At 36.1% G+C, this 21,922-nt stretch overlaps 1 protein-coding gene across 7 annotated transcripts in view; it reads right to left on the bottom strand.

Annotated features, from left to right (window-relative positions):
• Positions 1-21,922, bottom strand: part of UTRN (utrophin) — a 541,342-nt gene that overhangs the window by 78,091 nt on the left and 441,329 nt on the right. For all 7 annotated transcript variants that reach the window (XM_075203650.1, XM_075203649.1, XM_075203651.1 and 4 more), the window contains one exon: positions 866-927. In XM_075203650.1, the coding sequence (XP_075059751.1) occupies positions 866-927 (62 nt within the window). The remainder of the gene's footprint in view (positions 1-865; positions 928-21,922) is intronic.

Below are 21,922 nucleotides of genomic sequence, written 5' to 3'. Positions count from 1 at the left end.
ATGATCAAACACAGGAAGACAAAAGACCCTTTATTTAAAGTAGTGTTTCTAAACTATAGTCCTCATATACTCCCAACAGCTCCAGTTTTCAGGATTGCCGTAATTATGCACAGGTGACTTAGGGTTCTGTTTATCAAGACTCTGCTCAATTGATGATATTTTATCACTGCCCATCTCAGCCATAGAAAATCATTGCCTGCACAGTTTATCATTAAATTGTCGACAGGGCAGCTGCTCAATGTCTACAAATATGTCTGGGACATTGTAAATGTGTTAGTATAAATTGTGTAAATAAATATATAATATATATATACACATATATACATACACACACACATATCTATATATATATCTATATCTATATATATATATATATATATATATATATATATATATATATACATACACATATCTATATATCTATCTATCTATCTATATATATATATATATATATATATCTCCATACCAGCTTACATCTACATACAGAAACAGTACAGTTAATAGAATATATGGATATGATTAGAGTTCTAGTATAATCCAAGCTGCTTAGACCCTAGCCATACCCAATTCATAACGGTTACCCAACTGACCTTTGCTCTACTTATAGTCCAAAAAGAGGTTCTGCTTTCTCACCAGAATTATAATAATTCAGAGATACTTCTAACAAGCATAGTAGTATGTAAATGTAATGAAATGAATATAGGAAATGTAAAGAATGCATTTATATTGTGGTACAGTGGTTTTGTGAAGATGTAACATCATGGTATTGGCATATGGTTGTAAGTTGCTGCTTGTATAATGCTGGTCACTAATGATAATGACAAGTTACTAAGAATAGATTATGCAAATGTAAAAATCAACTTACCAAGTGAATTAAAGAGTTCAGTCATTTTTGGGTGGTCCCAGCAAGTAGTCTGTGTTTGATGGCTAAAATGAAAAAGTAATACAAAAACAAAAATAGTTAGTCAATTGTATAAATGATTGAATGTATATAATTCTTTACATATATGTGGACAAGATATTCTTGTATGTTAATCTTTTCTATATTTATTTATCATATTGTATATCACTGTATGGTATATTTGTAACCATAATGAAATTTACCACACTGAAGTTTAAAAAAAGGATTCATACAATGATTATTTTATGTGTATATTATTTTAAAAGAAAGTACATTTGACATATTACTAGCTTTCAGCAAACTGGCAGTGGGTTATTTTTTAAGTTCTGTGACTTTTAAGAGACTGATGCAAATTAAAGGGCCATTAAAGCTAATCTTAAGCTATTTTATATAAGCGAGCAACTAATAATATACACATACATATTAGTAAAACCCCAATAATACTGTATTTACAGTTGCTATGCAGCTAGAGGCAAAAGTTATTGTTTTGTGTTATCAGCCATTTTAGGCTAAGGGTAACTAAAAGAAGTTGACTGCAGGTTCTTCAATGGCATTGATGACAATCAAAGGTGGAGGTCATTTACAAAGTGCAAAATGTCTGATGCACTATGCAAAACTACCTTTCTTCCCGCCATGTATCTTGATTTGGACAAATGTGCCTAGAATTATACTACAATGCATAGGTGAACAGTGATGGCAGATTTGTGAAGAATTCCACACTGGCTCAGGGCAGGAGTAGAGTAGAATGAGGACAATTCAGAGTAGGCGCACTGGTACCCCCAGTGTTGCGGAGCAGTGTAAAGAAAAAAAATCCTTTTACTAGCAACACTGTTAAAATGAGATAAAGAGATGGCCCACAGATGTTACAGGTGGACTTTAAGTATTACTGAAAAAAATACTACTTTTATTTGTACATTTATATAAACAATATTTTTATAGACACATTTCACCAAGCTCTCCCGTCATGAAGCAAGGAATGTTTTAAACACTTCAATAATTTGGGCTGCGGACAAAAAAACAGTTACTAGACTCTAAGGACATAGATGGTTAAAATAAAATTAGGTTTTGAAAGAAATGGATTCTAAAATTAAAGACCAAGTTTGCAATGGGTAATGAAAGAAAATGATGTTGACATTAATTACTTTGTCTGATCTAGTGCAAGTAAATTATTAAACCTGTATCTATGTGAAGACACATTCGTTGTCTCTTTTAATCTAAATTACATGAATCCACCACATTACTGTCATTTTGACAAAAATCACAGTTACAGTATTGCCCATATATTATGTAAAACTCTCAATGTTTCTATCAATGCTTAGCTGGTATGGCTAAGCCATTTGCAGACCTACAGATAAAAACACTGAATACAGTGTTGGGTGGAATGAAATCAAATTTCCTCCTGGCCATGATTTTAATTCTCTCTTTAGCTGGGTACACACTATAGGTTTTTCACCCAAGTATTGTGCCACGATAAATGACCGCTAGGTCCATTATTGCATTAGTGTGTACGCTCCCACAATCATGTTTTATCGTACTAAAGTACATTGTATTGTTTGATTAGGTTTTATAAGGCTGGGTACACACTACAGAACATTTTTCCTGATGCAAAATTGTTAATGATTTTAACACAGATTGAAAGTCCCAATCAGCATGCAGATTCAAGTGTATACACTATACATGTTTTACAAGATTTAAATTCAGATGTGTTCCCTTCATCTTTTATAACCAACAGCTGAAAAGATTGTGACAATGTAAATTCTATAGAGATCTGCCTACACTGCTGGTTGTGAGTGCACACACTCTGCAGAATTTGCCCAACATCGTTCCATTGTTTATGGAGATTTTTAGTCTGTTTATAAATTCAAATCAAACAATACGATGTGCTTTGGTATGATAAAACATGATCATGGGAGTGTATTGTGTCGTTTATTGTGTGATTGGCACGATAATCGGGTGAGAAACCTGTAGTGTGTGCCCAGCTTAACCTCTGAAAATCTCTATAAATGTTGCAACAATGATGGGGCAAATTCTGAAGTGTGCATGTAGTCATGACCAGTAGTGAAGGCAGATCTCCATAGAGTTTACAGAGTCACGATCTTTTCAGCAGATGGTTATGACAGATGAAGAGCACAGATCTTGTAAAACGTGTATAGTGTGTACACATCATTTAGCATGCTGATCGGGACTTTCAGTCGTTGGTAAAATCGTTAATGATATTGCATCGGGAGAAATTTTCTATAGTGTGTACCCAGCCTTATTCTTTCACTATTCCAACACACTCATTTCTGCTTCCTCACCTCCAATGTAATCTCTTCCATATTCTCATTATCATTCTCAGTCTCCCTTTTGTCACCCTATTCTCTCTGCCCAAGGAGCCTTTATAATGGACAGCCACATGCTCTCAGTCTGCTTCATATAATGCAAACCTTAAACTTCCCAACTTTTACATAAGGTTCAAAACACAGCATTCAAATACAGAGATCTACTATAAATGTTAGAGAAAACTAAACTCTATACAATTTTAAATAGATTATTTATTTTAGCATTTTTATGTCTGAAAACTGCTCTGTGTGACAAGGATTGAGAGCAGCAGGACCAATCACAAGCCACAATCAAGAGATTGGGCTTGTGATTGGACCTCCTACTCAGGCCTCTAGACCTCCACTGCCACTGAAAAACAGAACCAATATGCTGGTTCTGTGCTGGTACTGGTGGGGGCACATCTCCCTTTTAAAGTTCCATGTGTATATGTGTTTTTTTACCCTTAGGTGGTACACAGCGGCATTTACCAATTTTGCTAAAGTATAATAAATGTCTACAGCCCCGATTGCAGATAATATATAATATGGAATATATTCCAATTGATAAATCTTTTTTTATATAATATGAATATAAGAAATATTTTATGTTTTATGCATGAAAAAGTAGATAGCTATTTCCAAGCAAAATACTGGGGCAAATAAACCAGGCAAAGCAAAAATCTATGGCTCTTTTGATGTACTGAAACTACTTAGAAATTCTATATATACTTCATTTTGCTGATACATACTGGTTTCTCTTTGATGTTTGTGAATGAATTCGTCTCCTAATGTTACTAAAGTATAAATCTCCTCTAACACTTTAAATTACTCTAAAAGGCACAGTCATTTTGGGAAAATGTTGCCCTGTTAATGCTATGAGAAATTCCATTCATGATTTTCACTTCCAACTTCAAACTTAAAATCCCCTTGAGGTATTACTGCAAAATGTCCATTAATAACTTGAAATGGTTTAATTCTAAAGTCTAGTCACTGAAACGACTCTTATGATATGTTCTGTGCATAGTTATTCAGATTCATGTAAAGTAGAAAAAAAAGACAAGTTACTCTTTTGACTAAAACAGGTATAAATGTTTGATGCATACCTTAATTAGGCACAAAGGGTCTTATTTACAATTTTGCTGCCTATACATACATGTAAAATGTGGGCCGCAAGCCACATCCTTACCTGGTTATTGAGTTGCATGTATCTTAAGATACGTATAAGGGAAAATTGTGTGTAAGAATGCAGCCTGGGACAATACCAGCCTGACAGAGCCTGGTGCTCTGCAGCTTTTGTGAAAAACAAAAAGCTTTCCTCCTCCCACATTAGTTGCAATCAAGCTGAACCAAACTATGAGCGCTGGTACTTGATTTTATTTGATTTAATTTGTTGTTTTGGGGGGGGGGGGGGGGGTGGCTGCACATTTGACACCCCCATATATAGATATATATATATTTTTTATTTTATCTATTTTTTAACTAGTAAAGACATGCTGGTGCTCATCATCAGTAGCACCTATCTTTACGCCAAGGGTCGAGTACCCACAACATATATGACTGTTACCAGATGTATCTGGAGGTTCAGACTACTCTAACTGGGGCAGATCTCCCCATGTGTACACGCTCTTAATGAGTTGCTCTTACTGTACGTGAGTTGCTCTCGTACATTCCTGATACACCTCAAAGAACTCTAAATTTCAAGTTGTTTTACTTAAGCCCAACTCTAAATACAGCTCAAAGGGAACAATCTGTAACATAACTGAAAACAAAAACAATTTTATAAACTAAGTAAATGTAAAATGGTTTCAGGGAATAATAAAGGCAGCATTGGATGTATTGTGGAGTCATTGGCATGTTATCTTCGCAGTCAATTAAGTGTGAAGAGATGGTACTTGTAGACACTAAGAAGTCGGCTGTGCGCTGAATTCAGCAAGCCAATGTGACGATTGGTGAGACTATTTTATGCGCATATAACTGCGAAAAGGAAGAGAAAATGGAGCTTTGCAAGCATGACATCTAAATGAATGATACACAGCCCTATTGTGCTCTCACACTACATAACTGCTTAATCACAATGAGGGTAAAAAGTGATTCACTGGGCAGCACAGTGGCCTAGTGACTAGCACTTCTGCCTCACAGCACTGGGGTCATGAGTTAAATTCCCGACCATGGCCTTATCTGTGTGGAGTTTGTATGTTCTCCCTGTGTTTGCGTGTGTTTCCTCTGGGTGCTCTGGTTTCCTCCCACACTCCAAAAACATACAGGTAGGTTAATTGGCTATCAAAATTGTCCCTAGTCTCTGTCTGTGTATGTTAGAGAATTTAGACTGTATTCTCCAATGGGGCAGGGACTGATGTTATTGAGTTCTCTGTACAGCGCTGTGGAATTAGTGGCGCTATATAAATAACTAATGATTCAACAACAGTAGTTGGTAATAAGTGACTGGTGCCATAAACAGGTAGGTTGAGCACACTGTAGCATGTTTTTAAGTATTAGCACTGTAAATCTTTGTTGTAATCATTTATGCTTGAGAACACAGTTATAGTAAAATGTATTCTGTATCTTTATGTATTTATATTATAATTTATTTTACTGCTAAATGTTAAAATCATGTCTTTCCTGGTTTGGTGTCTGTACAGAGGAAGTGCTGTTCTTGTACAAGCTCAGAGATTTGTGAACACATTAGTTATTTAAGAAAGTTCTTACTGTATTATGTGCAGTGGAGAACTTTCAGTTCCATTGTCTTTCACCATGCTCTAAATAAAAGCTTTGCTCGGAATGTCTGCATATATTAATACAAGAAGTATATCCATAGCGGACAAATGAGCGCGATAACAGCAGAATACTTCCTTGGTTATATTAAAGTGTAATTTATGAACATGACACGCATGAGAACCCCCTTGTAAATTTATTTTCTCTTGTGTGCACATGCTGAGCACATCATCCTTTATTGATGCGTTCAAGGCAGAAAAAAATATTTTCAATTATTAAATAATTTAAGTAAATATATTGTCTCTTAATATATATTCCAAAGGGGAAGTGTGTATAAATATATTAAATAAATTTACTAGTAGCAAGGTGCTCAGAAGAGATAGGGTTGAAATCTATAGAATAAAACGCAGAAAAAATTCAAAGGTCCAGATTTATTCTTGTGAAGATGCATTTTTAAAAAGACCAGCACTTATTGCCAGCAATATCTCTGTTATGCGACTGATATTGATGGAGACGGATGAGTAGAACATATTCACTCATCTATAAAGAAACTGTTTTCATTGCATTATCATTCTGGCAGGCTTTCAAACATGTTGCACTATAGCACAAGTTATCCTCTGTCAAACCCTTAACTGAAATCAATATGATCCTTTATTAAAGTTGCCAATTAACATAATTTATGGTAGGTTACAAAAGGGAGAGATTACATAACGGCTAGCCATTGCTGGGCAGCAGGTTGGATTTTCTAAATTCAATGAGAGAGCATCTTTTCACATAGCTCTGGAGTGACAGAGACAGATTCAGGAGAAAATGATCTGACTACTTAAAGTTCAAATATTAAGTTAAGACAATCATTGATGACTGTGATTGAGAACGTTGTAGCATATAAATGAGCAAATTTAAGACTAACGCACATAGCCTGAAGCCTGTTTCAGAGAAAAAAATCAATAGATGAAAGCAATAAGCCACGTTCTTATGAGGTCAGAGGAAAAATAATATAACAAACTAGAGTTATTTTAATATCTTTGTCATATTTCACTTCTTAAATTACATTTAAGGAGGATTACTAAAAAATAATTTAAAGGTTTAATTGGCATGGCACTGTGGGCAAAAGAATCGGTATTCCCAGAAAATTATTTCGTTTCAGATGTTGATAAATCTAAATGGGCAATGATCACATTGGCATTTGTGTGTGGTCATGTAACACTATAACATTCTGTATGTACTTTATATTGTGCTGTATGCAGCCAACACATTTTGGTAGTGTATTAGACTATCATACTGTCAGTCTTGTTCATGTACAAAATGTATTAAAAGTGCAGTTATGTTGCAATAAAAGAGCAATATGGTACTACAAAGTAATTAAAACGATTTCTATCTTTTCATCTATGATGTAACTGGACGGGAACATGTTTAATGTTTTCTAAAACTATAAGTAACATTTTACATAAAACAATAAAATGAAGTTTTTATTACTGATTGTTATAGGGGTCATATACAGTAAAACATGCATATTATGAATGTATCAACAACAGCACAAATATACTTTAGAAATGTGAATATATAGCCAGAAAAATATATATTTATATACAAAAATAATCATTGTCTCAGTTACTTAACAGAAAGAAAAAAGGCATTATCTCATTTGTGCTGCATTCGTAATCTAATCAGAAACAAAGATGCTGCATAAATGATGCAAGTTCTAATGAATTAAAAGTTGTTAGCAAAATTATTCAGTTCTCTCATTTCGCTATAAGAGTTAAGTTTGATTATTTGTTTGTTATTTTCATCAACTCGTCAAGATAAGCCATTAAGCAATATTCCATCTACAGCACAAATCAACATGCAATCTGTTAATTAGGTAATACATATTTATTAGTTTTGTTAGCTTGCAAATTGCAATCTTCACCAAGTTAAATACATTTGTGAGAGCTTATTAAGTCTTCATGTTAAGCAGCTCACACATGGTATATTTCAATGAGTGATTCAAAGATTTTTTTTTTACCCCCCCCACAAAAAACAATACACTTATGTGAGAATATACCAAAATTAATTTTCCACCATACAAATCTGCAATTCAGGTTTGTGGAGTTATTTTAGAATCAGGTTTTTACTCCTTTATGACATCAGGAAGCTCAGCAATACATTTGGCTTTTGAAGCTTCAAAATGTAAAGGTCAATTTTGATGTATTGACGAGTAAGATCAATGTTTTTTAACCATCATCATTTTTAATGTAATGTCAAAATTTCACCAAACATGTCAAAAGAAGTTCTAGCAGTAAATTATATTATATTTACTTTTAGTGTTGCCTAAATCAGTAGGGCAAAACAAAACTAAATTCTCAATAAAAATTTGGATTTCCCATTTAATCATAAGTCTTCTCACACTATAACACTCGTTGCAGGTATGTATCCAAATCAATTTACCACCAGCCTGGCTACAACTACATACCCTTTTCCAAAGTACCATAGATGCCAACTGACCCTAATTTCTAGTTTTTGTGTCCTTGGAACTGACCCTATTTTTCAATATACTACACAGTGTCTGCAGTGTTTACCATATATTTATATATTCTGAGCTTCCCAAGTAAATATTCAAGTAATTGAATATTTAAAATGCACAATATGCTCTGATCAAATTCAGTAAATTTAATGGGGATTGTAGTTATTCAAGCTCTATCGAGAATGCTGGCCACTACACGGTAATAACTACTGTGTTTTCTGAAGTCTGGGTTTATCTGAGTGTCATGCTTTCTGGCCATTCACAATAACAGAACAGACGGATAAACTACAGAAGGTCAAAAAGAGAGTCAGTGATAACGGACTTGAGTAAAAAAAAAACTTTAAGTCCAAATTGAAAATTATATAATAGACATGGGATTGTAGGCACCAACAATACATATTTAAAATGCACACTTAAGTAGACTAAAAGAAAAATAGATTGACAGCTAGTAATAAAAAATAAATTTAGAACATAATAATAGTAATCACCATCAATGTATACCTATCCCTATGTCAGTTAGTAGGATGCTTCCCAACTGTCCTGACTTAGGTAAGAAATTCCCGATTTAAAGGCTCTTTTCTGTCTTCCCCTCCACAGGCATCATTGTCCTGCTGGTCGAAAAAAATTGGGAGGTATGCTACTAACCAGCAGTGATTGGGTGCTGCGGGCACCTGTCACTGGTACATGCGGCAATGAATGGGTGTTTGTAAGGGACAGCTTAGTGCTTCGGAAGCGGTTTTCATGCCTGCATCACAACATGGCCACACCCCATTTCACAGTCTGTCCTAATTCTATATAGTAGGATATAAATACAGTATATATTGCAGGCATGATCCTCTAACACGTTGTTTAGGTCTGTATTTGAATGAAACATGTTGTCGACCAACAATGTGGAACGTAAATACACAACAATAATAAAAAAGAAAAGCTAGGTGTAAAGTGGAATTTACGAAAGCAAAAGGTGTATTAGAAGGACTTTTAAAAAAAACATATTGCTACACTGTTAAATATTTGTAAATTAACAGTATTTTTACTGACCCACAAACACTAACCCTAAAGGAGAAGCATTTCTAAAATTTAGACATAGCTGAATTCCTCAAAAATAATCTATTCTACTATTATATAATGTAACCCAACTAAAAAACTGAATAAAAGTTTGTTTATATACAGTATTCAGGATTTGAAAACTTAAGTAATTTATTGGGTATAAGAGCACCTCAACGCAAAGATAAGTTTTGTTACTCTTTCACGGGACTAGAACAAGGTATAAGAGGGGAGGCAGCTGTCTCCACTATTAATGTGGGTGTTCCACGCTGCTCCCCAACATCCACCGTCTGTTGAGAGTGCTGACTTTAGGAGAAATCTCCCAGTACTACCCACAACTACTTTATTTCAGTGTTGATAGCAGGGAGCAGGTTACAAATACAGTAGACCCCTCCACAAGGTAATAGTTTCAGCGGACGTGAGATGCAGTGCAGTCACTGGGACAGCACCAAATCATGACGTTACCTCATCTGTAAATGTGGCACCCTAGGAATTATCCTCTGCAATATCCAGGTGGGTAAGTTTGTGTGTTTGTTTGTTTTTTTCATTTGTTTTCCGCTTTGGTTTTTCTTTCTTGCTTTTTAATTTTGGGAAAATAGGCAAGTAATCTAATTATAGGCTGATACAACTAAAGTAATGAGGGCATAAGGTTACTACAGATAATGGCCTTTACAAGTAATGATGGTACAGGGCTAGTAAAGGTAATGGGGAGAGATGGCTATAAGTATGGGAACAAAGGGCTGGCACAGTCAAGGGGAGCATATGACTGGTACATTTAACATGCAGGGACACTGGGGTTACTGTGGTATGAGTGCATGGTGATGGTGGGAACTACAAGTAAGATGGTGGATGCATTTTGCCAACCTGGATATCAAGACACCTTGTCCAGCTCTTTTTTATGGCAATAATATATATTGCATTTCCACAGCGGCTTTCTACCTATCCATGTGCAGAGCTGCCAACATAAAAGGTCTCGACATAAAATACACAATCTTTTTATGAGGGAGCTCAACACATGTCGATTGGAAATAAAAAATGCAGGTCACAATATAGAAAACAATAGGACACAACCTGCGCTGCTATCAGTTATAGCACTATCCTTCATATACGGTTTTCTCATTTCCTTTTCCTATAGCCTGATTATAAATACAGTGAATACTGGTCAATGGGTGCAGGAAATTAGACTCTGTAATATGTTAGATGTGGGGAAAAAAAAATGCTGTACAAGGGCCTATACGATTTGCTTAACATGGGCTATATAAATACGCTGCAAAAAGAATTTTGGATACACATTATCAAATAAATATTTTGATAACCCAGGAATTCCCATGGAACTGAGGGAGTATCAGTTTGTTTATCCTGTTGGCATGTATTATCGGAATCTGGCATGGATTGATTGGAAACTATCATAGTTGGTAATTGTAATTTCAATCATAGTGTTTGAATTAAACGTACCACAATTTAAATGGCGTATTACTTCCACCTATTATATATTTAAAGCCTTAATGATTTTTAAAAAAGATGCTGTCAAAATGTATAAAATAATATTCTTGTGAATCCAAGAACACTAGAAAGTAGTTTTCTGATTAATAATTCAAAAGCAATGTATTCATGTATTTTATGAGTGGGATTCCTGGCTTCTTTACACAGGTTGTGCCGCACAGGCTAAACCAGTGATGGGCAAACTTTTTCAGGAGCGGGCCAAATAAAAAAGAAAAACTTTAGGCGGGCCAATATAATTTATGAAAAAACTCAAATATCGAAATATATAATACAAATTTTTATAAAACTAATGTGATGAATGAAGCTGTGACTGCATTTCTATAAGTTCCTCGTATCTATTTTTTTTATTTAAATATAAAACCAAATAATTATATTTTAATAATTTTATGCATATTTGAATGAAATTTTGTAAAATATTGGCGGGCCGGATAGAACCTCTAAGTGGGCCGGATCCGGCCCGCGGGCCGTAGTTTGCCCATCACTGGACTAAACTATACATTAAAAAGATGCTACTTTAAGTGTTGGTTCTTAGTTGGCAATAATTGGCAGTGTATCCAGCCTCACTTTTTACACTTATTGGACCTGATTCATTAAGGAAAGTAAAGCAAAAAAAAGAGTAACTTTTCACCTGGGCAAAACCATGTTGTATTGGAGGGGGTGGTAAATTTAAAATGTAAGGACAGATTTATAATTGGGGTAGAACAGTCTAGTCTAGTCCTAGATCAACTTTTAATTATCTGTGTACAAATAAAGCTATCAAGTATTTGCATCCTACATGTAAAAACAGCCACTATTTTCCTTATGTGCAAAATAATTCATTTGCACCCCATGCATTGCAGCTTGGTTTTGCAAAGGTTCAAAGTTACTCATTTTCTTGCTTTACTTTCCTTTAATAAATCAGGCCAAATAAGTGTAAAAAGGCAGTGAGGCTATATACAGTGCCAATTAATGTCAACTTAGAACCAACCCTTATAGTAGAGACACAATAGACTGTGTGTCTGGATACATGGCATCTTTTCAATGGATGCTGCTATCCATTCTTTTTCCAAAACACAAATGTTATTACATACAGTAAGTGAAGTAAACAGTGAGATGTAAGAAAAAAGAGCCACACGGAGCCACTGGATATGTTTTAGAGTGTGCGCATTGGAGGTGAAAGGGTTTAGGAAAGACAGAAACAATGGCAAGTTAACTGGAGTGTTATGAAAGAGAAAGGTTTATCTTGGTAGTAGATGAGAGCCCATTGTCAGGTTAATCTCTTCCCTCCCTCCCTCCCTAATTTATGCTTCTTTTTATTTGACATGAGTGGTCCTTACATAGCTTAATATGGAAATTCCACTGAACTAAACCAGAGAAGTAAAATAGAAAGATTGAGTGGGATATATCTACTGAGTCAAGCAGGGATTACTGATGGCAGTAACAAGGTTGAGTACCTGGTTTAGTGCTTGAGAAATGCAGCAAGTTGGAATTCCTCAATGTTATCTGGCAATTCTGCATACTACAGCATCACACCTCCCAGCTTTCAGTCTTCATGAATAGTGACAATATGCGAGAAGGAGGTGTGGTCACACTACGCAAGGTTTAAGCACATCATTTGGGGCATGCCACTCTATGAGGAAGCCCAGACCCATTTCTTTCTCCTAAAAACACCCCTTCAATACCGTGCCACTGATACACTTGGTATTGAAGGGGCATCTGGGGCATCTGCTAGCAGGGCATATCTCTCCCCTGTCCTGGATCGAGGACTTAAGTTCTGATCCACGGGATGCAAATAGGAACTGCACTACCTAAGTCGGGACAGTTGGAAGTTATGGGTCCTGGAGATTTCAAATGTCTATTTTAAATGGCTGTACATGTCACACTTGAAGAGAAGACAATTACATGAATTATGCATGGAGTTCACATCATATAGGCAAGTACAATAAGCAAAAAAAAATGTCCCTCATTTGACCTGTACCGCTCGGGATAGGTGAAACATTGCAGCCATGGATCTTTCTCTGAAGATGATTCTCATTCATCAATTATTTTAAGGCTAATTCCACCCAATGGTGAAAAAATAATAGTAGTATTAATTATGTTAAAAATAATATTTGACAATTGTAAGATACTTGCTGCAAAATACATTGGGAGAAATTCAGTACTAAACAACATGTTTCATCTCTTATTTCTATAATATTGTTCTCAGACAAACTAAAGTATGTTTTCAAAGAAAATGTTTAAGTATTGTAACAAGAATGTCCAGAGTCCTTTCCACAATACAAACATATTCATGTTTGTACAGAGTCCTCTGTACAAGCCATAGGTCTGTTGAAAAAAAAACAATGAAGACTTTGGAATTCTGAAATAAAATGTATTTTTTCCCTCTAAAGACGCAAGCTTCATCCAGTTAAATCAAAAGAACCTTCATAAATAACAAGTCTCTGTGCAATTCCTTTCAAGTGCTAGTTCAAAGTGTCATCTTGCTCTTTAATCAAGAACAAAAAATGTTTTCCCATTTGATAGTTGAAAAGTTGATTTGCTAAGAATATGTAAAATTCTGTAGCACCAAATAACATATGCTTTTATCCAATCCAATGCTTTCTCTCCTGCATTTTTTCAATTTTGGACTTTTATTACTTTGGACTTTTATTACTTTGTGTGTATGTATTTTATTGACCCCAAATGGCAGAAACTAAATCTCAAAAACAGATGATCAAATATTTAAGCAAACAAGACCTTAAGGTGTCTTTTTGAAAATCCCTGCATGCTTTGAACAAAAATCTTAGAAATGATTTAATATGCCAGGGGGAGATGATAACATTCAAAGCAGTGAGAGTATGACAAAAACTGGGATACATTTTTAGGGCTGAATAAGCACTTGTGAGAACTGCAAGCTTCAAACTGCATACCTAACACAAAGTACAAATATGAATGATTTTTACTGCAAAATACAGTATAATGTGTAAAGCAAACACTAGGGAGTAGATTTATCAAAACCTTGTAAAAAGGAAATGTGGAGGTGTTTCCCATAGCAACCAGATTCTAGTTATCATTGTCTAGAATGTGCTAGATGATTGATAGCTAGAATCTGATTGGTTACTATGGGAAACACTTCCACTTTTCCTTTTTAGAAAGTTTGATAAATCTACCCCTAGGTATTCATGTTCATCCTATGCAGCATTATGATGGCCCAGCATCCAGTACCAATAAAGGACAAACAAAAAAACGGCTATGTAAAAGCCAAAGAATGGTGGGACTATCATTACCTTCTGCATTACCAATACCTATAAAATATAGGTTAAGACTAGAGATCAGCGAAGTAGTGGAAACATTTCAAGTAAATTGAATTTCACCAGCACAGGCTATTTTATAAAGGTGCAACGATCTGATGATACAACTTATAGTTCCTCTTTTGCTTCACCAATCTGTGTACTGGGACTGTGTTTGTAAATTCCCATTTTGAGACATTTATAATTTGGAAAAGTGAATAACCCTCTCAGCATATTTATTCACGTGTCAGCCTTAAAAAAAAGGACTGCTTAGGGCATCGGCAGTGTTGAGTTTTTCAGGAATTGTGGGGGTCCCTTCGTGGGACCTCACAGTTCTGCTAGTTGGGGAAAAGTGGGCTCATCTGTAAACTATTTTAGATGGACATGTTTAGCTGTATGGAGGACATGGAGCATAACAAACTACACACAGAAGACTGAAGGAATAAGTGAACTACATACACTAACATAACATAATGCAGACTGACTCTTTGTTATGGGGTGCTTCTGCCAACATTAAACTTTCAGTGTTACTTAAAATGCTCAACGGCTGATATCTTTACTTCATTTAACCTATTTAACACTTATTTAACTATATTTGAATTATTGACACAACACCTTAGTGTGGCAAAATTAAAGGAGTTTATTGTGAAGAAACGGTGGTGGAGAACAGAGCAGTCAGTTCGACATCCGCCAGACCACCGGGATACCCCAGCATTAACTTTGAGAACTCTGCAGACGGAGGGACAACCAAAACACAACCCGGTCGCACATATCTACCTTAAATCGGACATTTGTCCCGGGCACTGCAGAACCCGCAACACTTCTGGGCTAACGGAACGCAACCACAAGCAGACCCACCTGGGCGGTACTTGGACAGAGACTATAGTCGACTCCATCGAAGAGAGTCATGTTAAGGGTGCTCACTACCATAATGTGCGCTCTAACCACAGGACGTCGACGGCACTGCGTTTTCCGGCAACTTCGTCATCCTTGATTTCCACCAGCAAAGCCAGACATACCAAGACTGGATTCATTACTATAGAACAGCTTACATCCCACGCAGGCACTAAGGTCATCCAACCAGGGAGGGTGGGTGGGCAACGTCGAGAACTCAAGAGGCAGCTTAACTCTCTGCCCATCTAATTTATGAACCATGTCTGGCCCTCCCCTGTGACATCAGATCGGCGTAATTCTTTTAGCTAAACTATTGACCCCAGAGTACTAACTACATTTAATGATCCATCCTTAGATTTTAATACCCTTCAAGCTTAATTCAGCCCTCAGTTCTTATTCTACTTGCAGTGAAGAACCAACTTGCACTACCAAGAGTACTTGGAATGCCAGTAATCTAATCATGTTGGAGAGCGTGTACAGATACTGTTTTCTGAAAAACGCTAATAGTCCAAAACATATACAGATAAAAGAACCAGAGTGTTTATATTTAAATAAATAATTCAGCTTAGTGATAGACAACCTTTGAAATATATTAGTAAATATATAACATATATGAAATATATTAGTGACAAATAATGGCTTTACTTGCTCTTAAAAATCTGTGTACGCTGAGTATCTTTTTTTTTAAATTATAAAATATGCACAGCACACATACATGTGGTCCACTTTAATTATTTCAAGATTATTAATCCTAAAAATACTAACAGCCCACTACTTTCCTGAATGCCTCCAGCTCATAATTAAAAGGCTTTCAATACTTTCTTCCACCACATAAAACAGCCCAATTTGAATGGAATGCATGGCTGCAATGCATGGTTAATATTGTACCTTTACTGAGTTTCCGGTAATGTAAATGCTGCATGGTAGCCTCAGCTTTTTATATTAGCTCATATTTTATATTTATGCCTAGTGCTGAGCTTCTGTTGTAGCTACCGGAACTGCCATTTCTCAGAGCCAAGCTGCCTGATTACCTTATCTACATCCGTATTCATTTTTCTTGCTATAGATCTCCAGGTTACAAAAGAACACTTATATTTAAAACATAAAATGTAGCCATAAAGGGGATGTTCACTTACAAATGTTATTTTGGGCTTTACATTGTCAAAATAAACAAAATAAACAATAAACTGAATACTGTAAAATAACTTCTGTATTTTTGGAATATCAGCCAGTTTTGCCCGTGTCTATTGTAGCCTCGTCTGAATGCATCTCTGTTGTTATGCTCTCGTAATCCAGTCAAAGGCTAATATTATGAGGATATTATGAGGACAGTGACAACATGACCTCTGCCTGACTTCATCAGTATTGGCAATCCCAGGAGAATGCTAGAACTCTCCCTCTCTATGATGCTAGCAGTAGCCAGAACTGGAGAAACGTGTAATTGAAGATTCCTGCGTAGTAAAAGTAGAACATGTAGCAGCAGAAATTCCCGCTGTATCTACAAAACAGTATGTATTGGACTGCAGCACCCACTTTGAAACAACAATATTTTATATAGCTAAAGTGCCAATTGTAAGATAACCTTTGGACAACACCTTCAACAAAAGAGAAGTCTGGATGTTTCCAATGAAAGTGAAGAATTTGCTTTGCTTTTTAAGCTCCACAATGCTTAGAAAATTATGGTGTGATCCTGTTTAATTCTATGCTTGTAATGTCATTCTATACACCTGCATGCTTGAATGATGGACAGATGAGCCCCCAAAACACTTTAGGATAGTACCGAGAAAGGTCTTACCTGCAACCCTTTATAGTTGGTATTATGTAAGTATGCACATACGTACTGGAACTGGAAGCCTGAACTTGGGCTTCCAGTTCCAGATTCACACAAAAAAAAAACCTTCAAAAAAAAGGAAAGAATGCTTTATTTTAACAATTTATTATTATTATTATTATTATTATTATTATTATTATTATCATCATAGTTTTGTAAGGCGCCACAGTGCTCTGCAGCACCGTACAGTAGGGAAAACAGGATATACATAAAACAAGGATATACATAAAACAAGGACATATAAGGCAGACAAAATAAATGCAGACATGAAAACAAAGGATAGAGGACTCTGCTCATTAGAGAGCATACATCCTAAATGGAAGAGGAGACAGCTAAAACAAAAGGAGTGTGTGTGGCTTAAAGGGGAGATTGGGACAACTGTGAAGGTGTATTAGTGTGAATAATATCATTAGGGATAAGGTAAGCTTTAAAAAAGAGATGCGTTTTTAGAGAATGTCTAAAGATTTGAAGGCTGTGGGAAAGTCTGATTGGGCATGGTAAGAAATTCCATAAATGGGGAGCAGCACAGGAGAAGTCTTGTAGACGCGAGTGAGAAGGGGTTACCAGAGAAGAGATAAGGCGCAGGTCAGAGGTAAATCTAAGTGGGTGAGTATTTTGATATGAGATTTGAGATGTATGAAGGGGTGGTGTTGTTGAGGGCTTTATAGGTAAGGGTGAGTAATTTGAATTAGATTCTGGAGGATACAAGCAGCCAGTGTAGGGATTTGGAAAGTGCTGCAGCAGATGTGAAGTGGTGAGAGAAGAAGATCAATCTTGCAGAAGCAAGATGAATTGAAGTGTGGATATATGGGTGTTGAGAATGCCAGATAGCAGAAAGTTGCAGTAGTCAAGACGGGGGATGATGAGAGAATTGATAAGAGTTTTGGTAGCATTTTGAGTAAGAAAAGGGTGTATTCTGGCAATGTTTTTAAGGTGGACTCGAAAGGACTGGGATAGAGTCTGGATGTGTAGAATTAAGCAGAGGGCAGAGTCAAGTGCGACACCAAGGCAGTGGTCTTGGGAGACTGAGGAAATTGTGGTGTCATTAAAAGTGAAGGAGATTTGAGGGGAGGTGGCAATTCTGTCAGGAGGGAAGATAATAAGCTCTGTTTTGGATATGTTGAGTTTTAGGTAGCATTGGGACATCCATGTGGAGATAGCTGAAAGACAGTTGGTTACACGAGAGAATCGAGAAGGGGAGAGGTCTGGGGAAGAGAAATAGATTTGGGTGTCATCAGTGTAGAGGTGGTACTGGAGGCCAAATGAGCAAATTAGTGTCCCAAGAGAAGAGGTGTACAATGAACAAAATAAAGGTCCAATAACAGAGACCTCAACAGATAGTGGGAGTGGAAAGGATGATATGGCAGAGGTAGAAACACTACAATAGGTAGGAAGTGAACCAGGAAAGAACTGTATCAAGAAGGCCAATGGAGTGAAGGGTGTGCAAGAGAAGAGGGTGATAAACAGTGTCAAAAGCAGCAGAGGGGTCCAGGAGAATGAGTAAGGAGAAATGACCCTTAGATCTCATGGTAAGTAGATCATCAATCACTTTTGTGTAATCAGTTTATGTGGATGGAAGTCTGATTGCAGAGGGTCAAGAATAGAGTGAGAGGAGAGAAAGTGAGACAGGCGTTTGTACACTAATCGTTTACGTAGTTTGGAGGTAAAGGGGAGGAGAGAAATAGGGTGGTAGTTGGAGAGAGAGGCTGGATCAAGTGATGGTCTCTTTAGAATTGCTGAGATGAGCGCATGTTTAAATGAGGATAGAAATGTGCCAGTGAAGAGAGACAGGTTGAAGAGGTGGGGTAAAGGGGGCATGCAGTGGAGAAGAGGGAGTGGAGAAGTTGGAAGGGAATAGGGTTAAGGGGACAGGTTGAAGGGTGAGATGATGAGATGAGTGTAGAGACTTTGTCTTCAGTTCCTGAAGAGAATGAATTCAGAGTGGATTGGGAAGTGTAGGTGCAGTTGGACAGAGTGGGTGGAGAGTGTGGAATTTGGCATGAGGAAATATTTTGTCGAATGGTGTCAATTTTTTTCTTTGAAGTAGGTGGCAAAATCATGGGCTGTGAGGGAGGAATGGGGAGGAGGTGCAAGTGGGCAGATAAATGAGTTAGAGGTGGCAAACAGGCGACGTGGGTTAGAAGACTAGGTAGATATTAGAGATTTGAAGAATGTTTGTTTGGCAATTGAAAGGACAGTGCTGTAAGATGAAAGGATGAATTTATAGTAGAGGAAATCAGAATAAAAACAATACATGGGGATAGTGATTGGAGGAATTGTATCACCGCTGTCTACGCTAAATAGGCTTTCTCAACGGGAAGCTTTATCGGACAGAACCGGCGATAACCGGTAAAAGCTATCATCCACATGGAGGGCTTCTTAAGTAGGGAGTTGCCGTAAATCGGGCAAAACTTAAGGCTTTTCCCTATCTGATAAATAGACTCCTTATTGTAGTTTATAGCAGGTTTCAACACACATGATAAGGCAAGTCACTACGTTTTCTTAAACTCTATGCTTTTTATGGTTCAGGAGAGTAGTTGGTTGACTTTAGGATTCACACCACGTATAAGATGCCAGCAAACAAATATGATTTTTCATCTACTATTACTATGACAGAAGATAGTGTCACTTCAGCAGCGAACCAGTTGTCATATATTGCCTTATCCAGTCTGACAGTTCCCTTCTGACAAAAAGTGGCTCACTTTATTAAATTAGCCCCTTGGTGACTTTGAATGTCGTAATAACTTCTGACGGTCAAAGTTAGTTTGAAACGTCTTTACAATCTTTATTAATTTTACCATTTTACCCATTCATTTGGGAACTGCTTTAATAACATTGAGTACATAACGGAATATTATATCCCGGGCAATATATCAGATTTGATTTGACTAATGAGATGAAAGCTTTAATTAATTGGTACTGTTTTTACCATGCTACAATAATATCTTTAACATTTTCTCAGTGTATATGTCACCCTACTGTGTACTTAATTTTCATACCACATTGAGTAAAATATTGACATCTATTTCAACATGTAAATATTTTCAGTGATTAAAGGGATTGGGCAGTGGAAAAAAATGTAATAAATGGCATTACTAACAACAGTACAAGGGTAAGGCCTTGTTTAATTTACTAGAGAAAACATGTTCCACATCCACACAATGATTAATTTAGAGTAGCTATTTATGGAGAAACGCTACTGCTTGTTAAACTCCAAAATTTATAGATGTCCACCCAAAGACACTTTTTACTATAAACCCCTTCCCAAGAGACAGAACCATGTTTTTTATAAGATAATCATCACACCAAACACCCCCACATTTCTCCAATGGCTACATTGCGGATCATACATGAAACACAATGGTATGAGTTTTAGTTAAAAAAAAGTATTATTTTGATTAAAAACCAAACTAGTAAATACAATGGGCCTGATTCATTCAGGAAAGTAAAACAAGAAAAATTAGTAACTTTGAAACTTGGCAAAACCATGTTGCATTGGAGGGGAAGGAAAATTAAAAATGTGATGGCAGATTTACAGTTGGGATAAGGTATGTCCGAGATCTACTTTAAATTTCAGTGTACAAATAAAGCTATCAAGTATTGCTACATAAAAAACAGACAGTATTTATCTTATGTGCAAAATAATAAACTAATTTGCACCCCTTGCACTGTAACATGGTTTTGTCCAGGAGAACATTTTATTTCCATACTTTCCTTAATGAATCAGGCCGCATATATGCAAACTCTCAGTCAATGTGTTTCTACATTGCTATTTCTTGTTATCAGCAATTTCAGGCTCTGAAAAGCTCTCTGAATTGTCTTTCTTTAGGCTGAAAAAAGTATTTCTTTAAGACTCATAGTATTACATGATATATTATATATTAATATATTATATTATGTATCTACTAGTACACTACAGGAAATTGGAAAATGTTGCTCAAATGATAAAAATGTCAGTAGAGTTGTCTTCCATAAAAGTTTATTGGAAAGAAATTATTATTACTGAGCACTAGAAAAGCTTATGCACCTCCCCTCTAACAATCTGTACGGGTCATTTCTATAATACATATCTTAGCTGAGATTCATATCAAATAATAACATTGCCTTTAACAAGGTCGCATGAAATTAATTGAGCAGTTTTCAGAAAGATAAAATATAGAAGATAACATTTATAGCAATAAAACAACTCTGCTGCGCTCTACTGTAATATTCTCATCTGTTCAGGTCAATTTATAGTGGATTGCATGGCATACCTATACAATAATTATAAGCATGACCTATGAGAGCTTTTATTCTGTTAACCCAGAGTTTATAAAGAGACCACCATATATGTTGGTCTTATTTTCTTTCTCAGTTCTGATTCAACTGGAGGTTTAAGATGCTTTCTGGCCAATTTATAAATTCCGCCCAGTGCTATATAATATTTACATTTATGTGCTGCATCGGACTAGACATTAGCTAAAAATCAACTGATGACCACCAAGCATGCTTCCTTTAGAAGCTTTTTTTAAGGGTCCTGTTTTTAATAATTTGCTATATACTTTTAGTCACTACTCTATTACAACTTGCCTATCTTTAGCCAGCCACCAAAGATTGAAAATGCTGTAGGAAGTAAATGCTAGCTACATTCTTATATAGAGTGTATCTAGCAAATTATTCAATATACAAAAAGGATGGGGGTTGCAAGTCAGCACCCTCGTCTACACACGAAATAAATTCTGGACTTGTTCCACACACCTCAGCAAAAAGTGAATCATTGTTACGCTCTATCTCTTCCTCTTCTGGATCCGAATGCTCTTTTGGAGTACTTGGGTGAGAGCAAAAAACACAGAAGTGAGAGAACAAAAAAAAGGCATGTTTTTTCCATGAAATGTTAAAAAGTGTGATTTCGAGATGCAACAACAAATGTATATTGCAGCAATTTTTGCATTTGTGTCAGTGCAGCAGTATAGATTTCACATCTATGCCAATAAAATAAATATACCT

Source organism: Mixophyes fleayi, chromosome 3 (assembly GCF_038048845.1).
Source record: "Mixophyes fleayi isolate aMixFle1 chromosome 3, aMixFle1.hap1, whole genome shotgun sequence".
In the NCBI taxonomy this organism is placed as follows: Eukaryota; Metazoa; Chordata; class Amphibia; order Anura; family Limnodynastidae; genus Mixophyes; species Mixophyes fleayi.
Note: the sequence above shows the minus strand (reverse complement) of the source record. Positions and strands in the feature narration are given on the sequence as shown.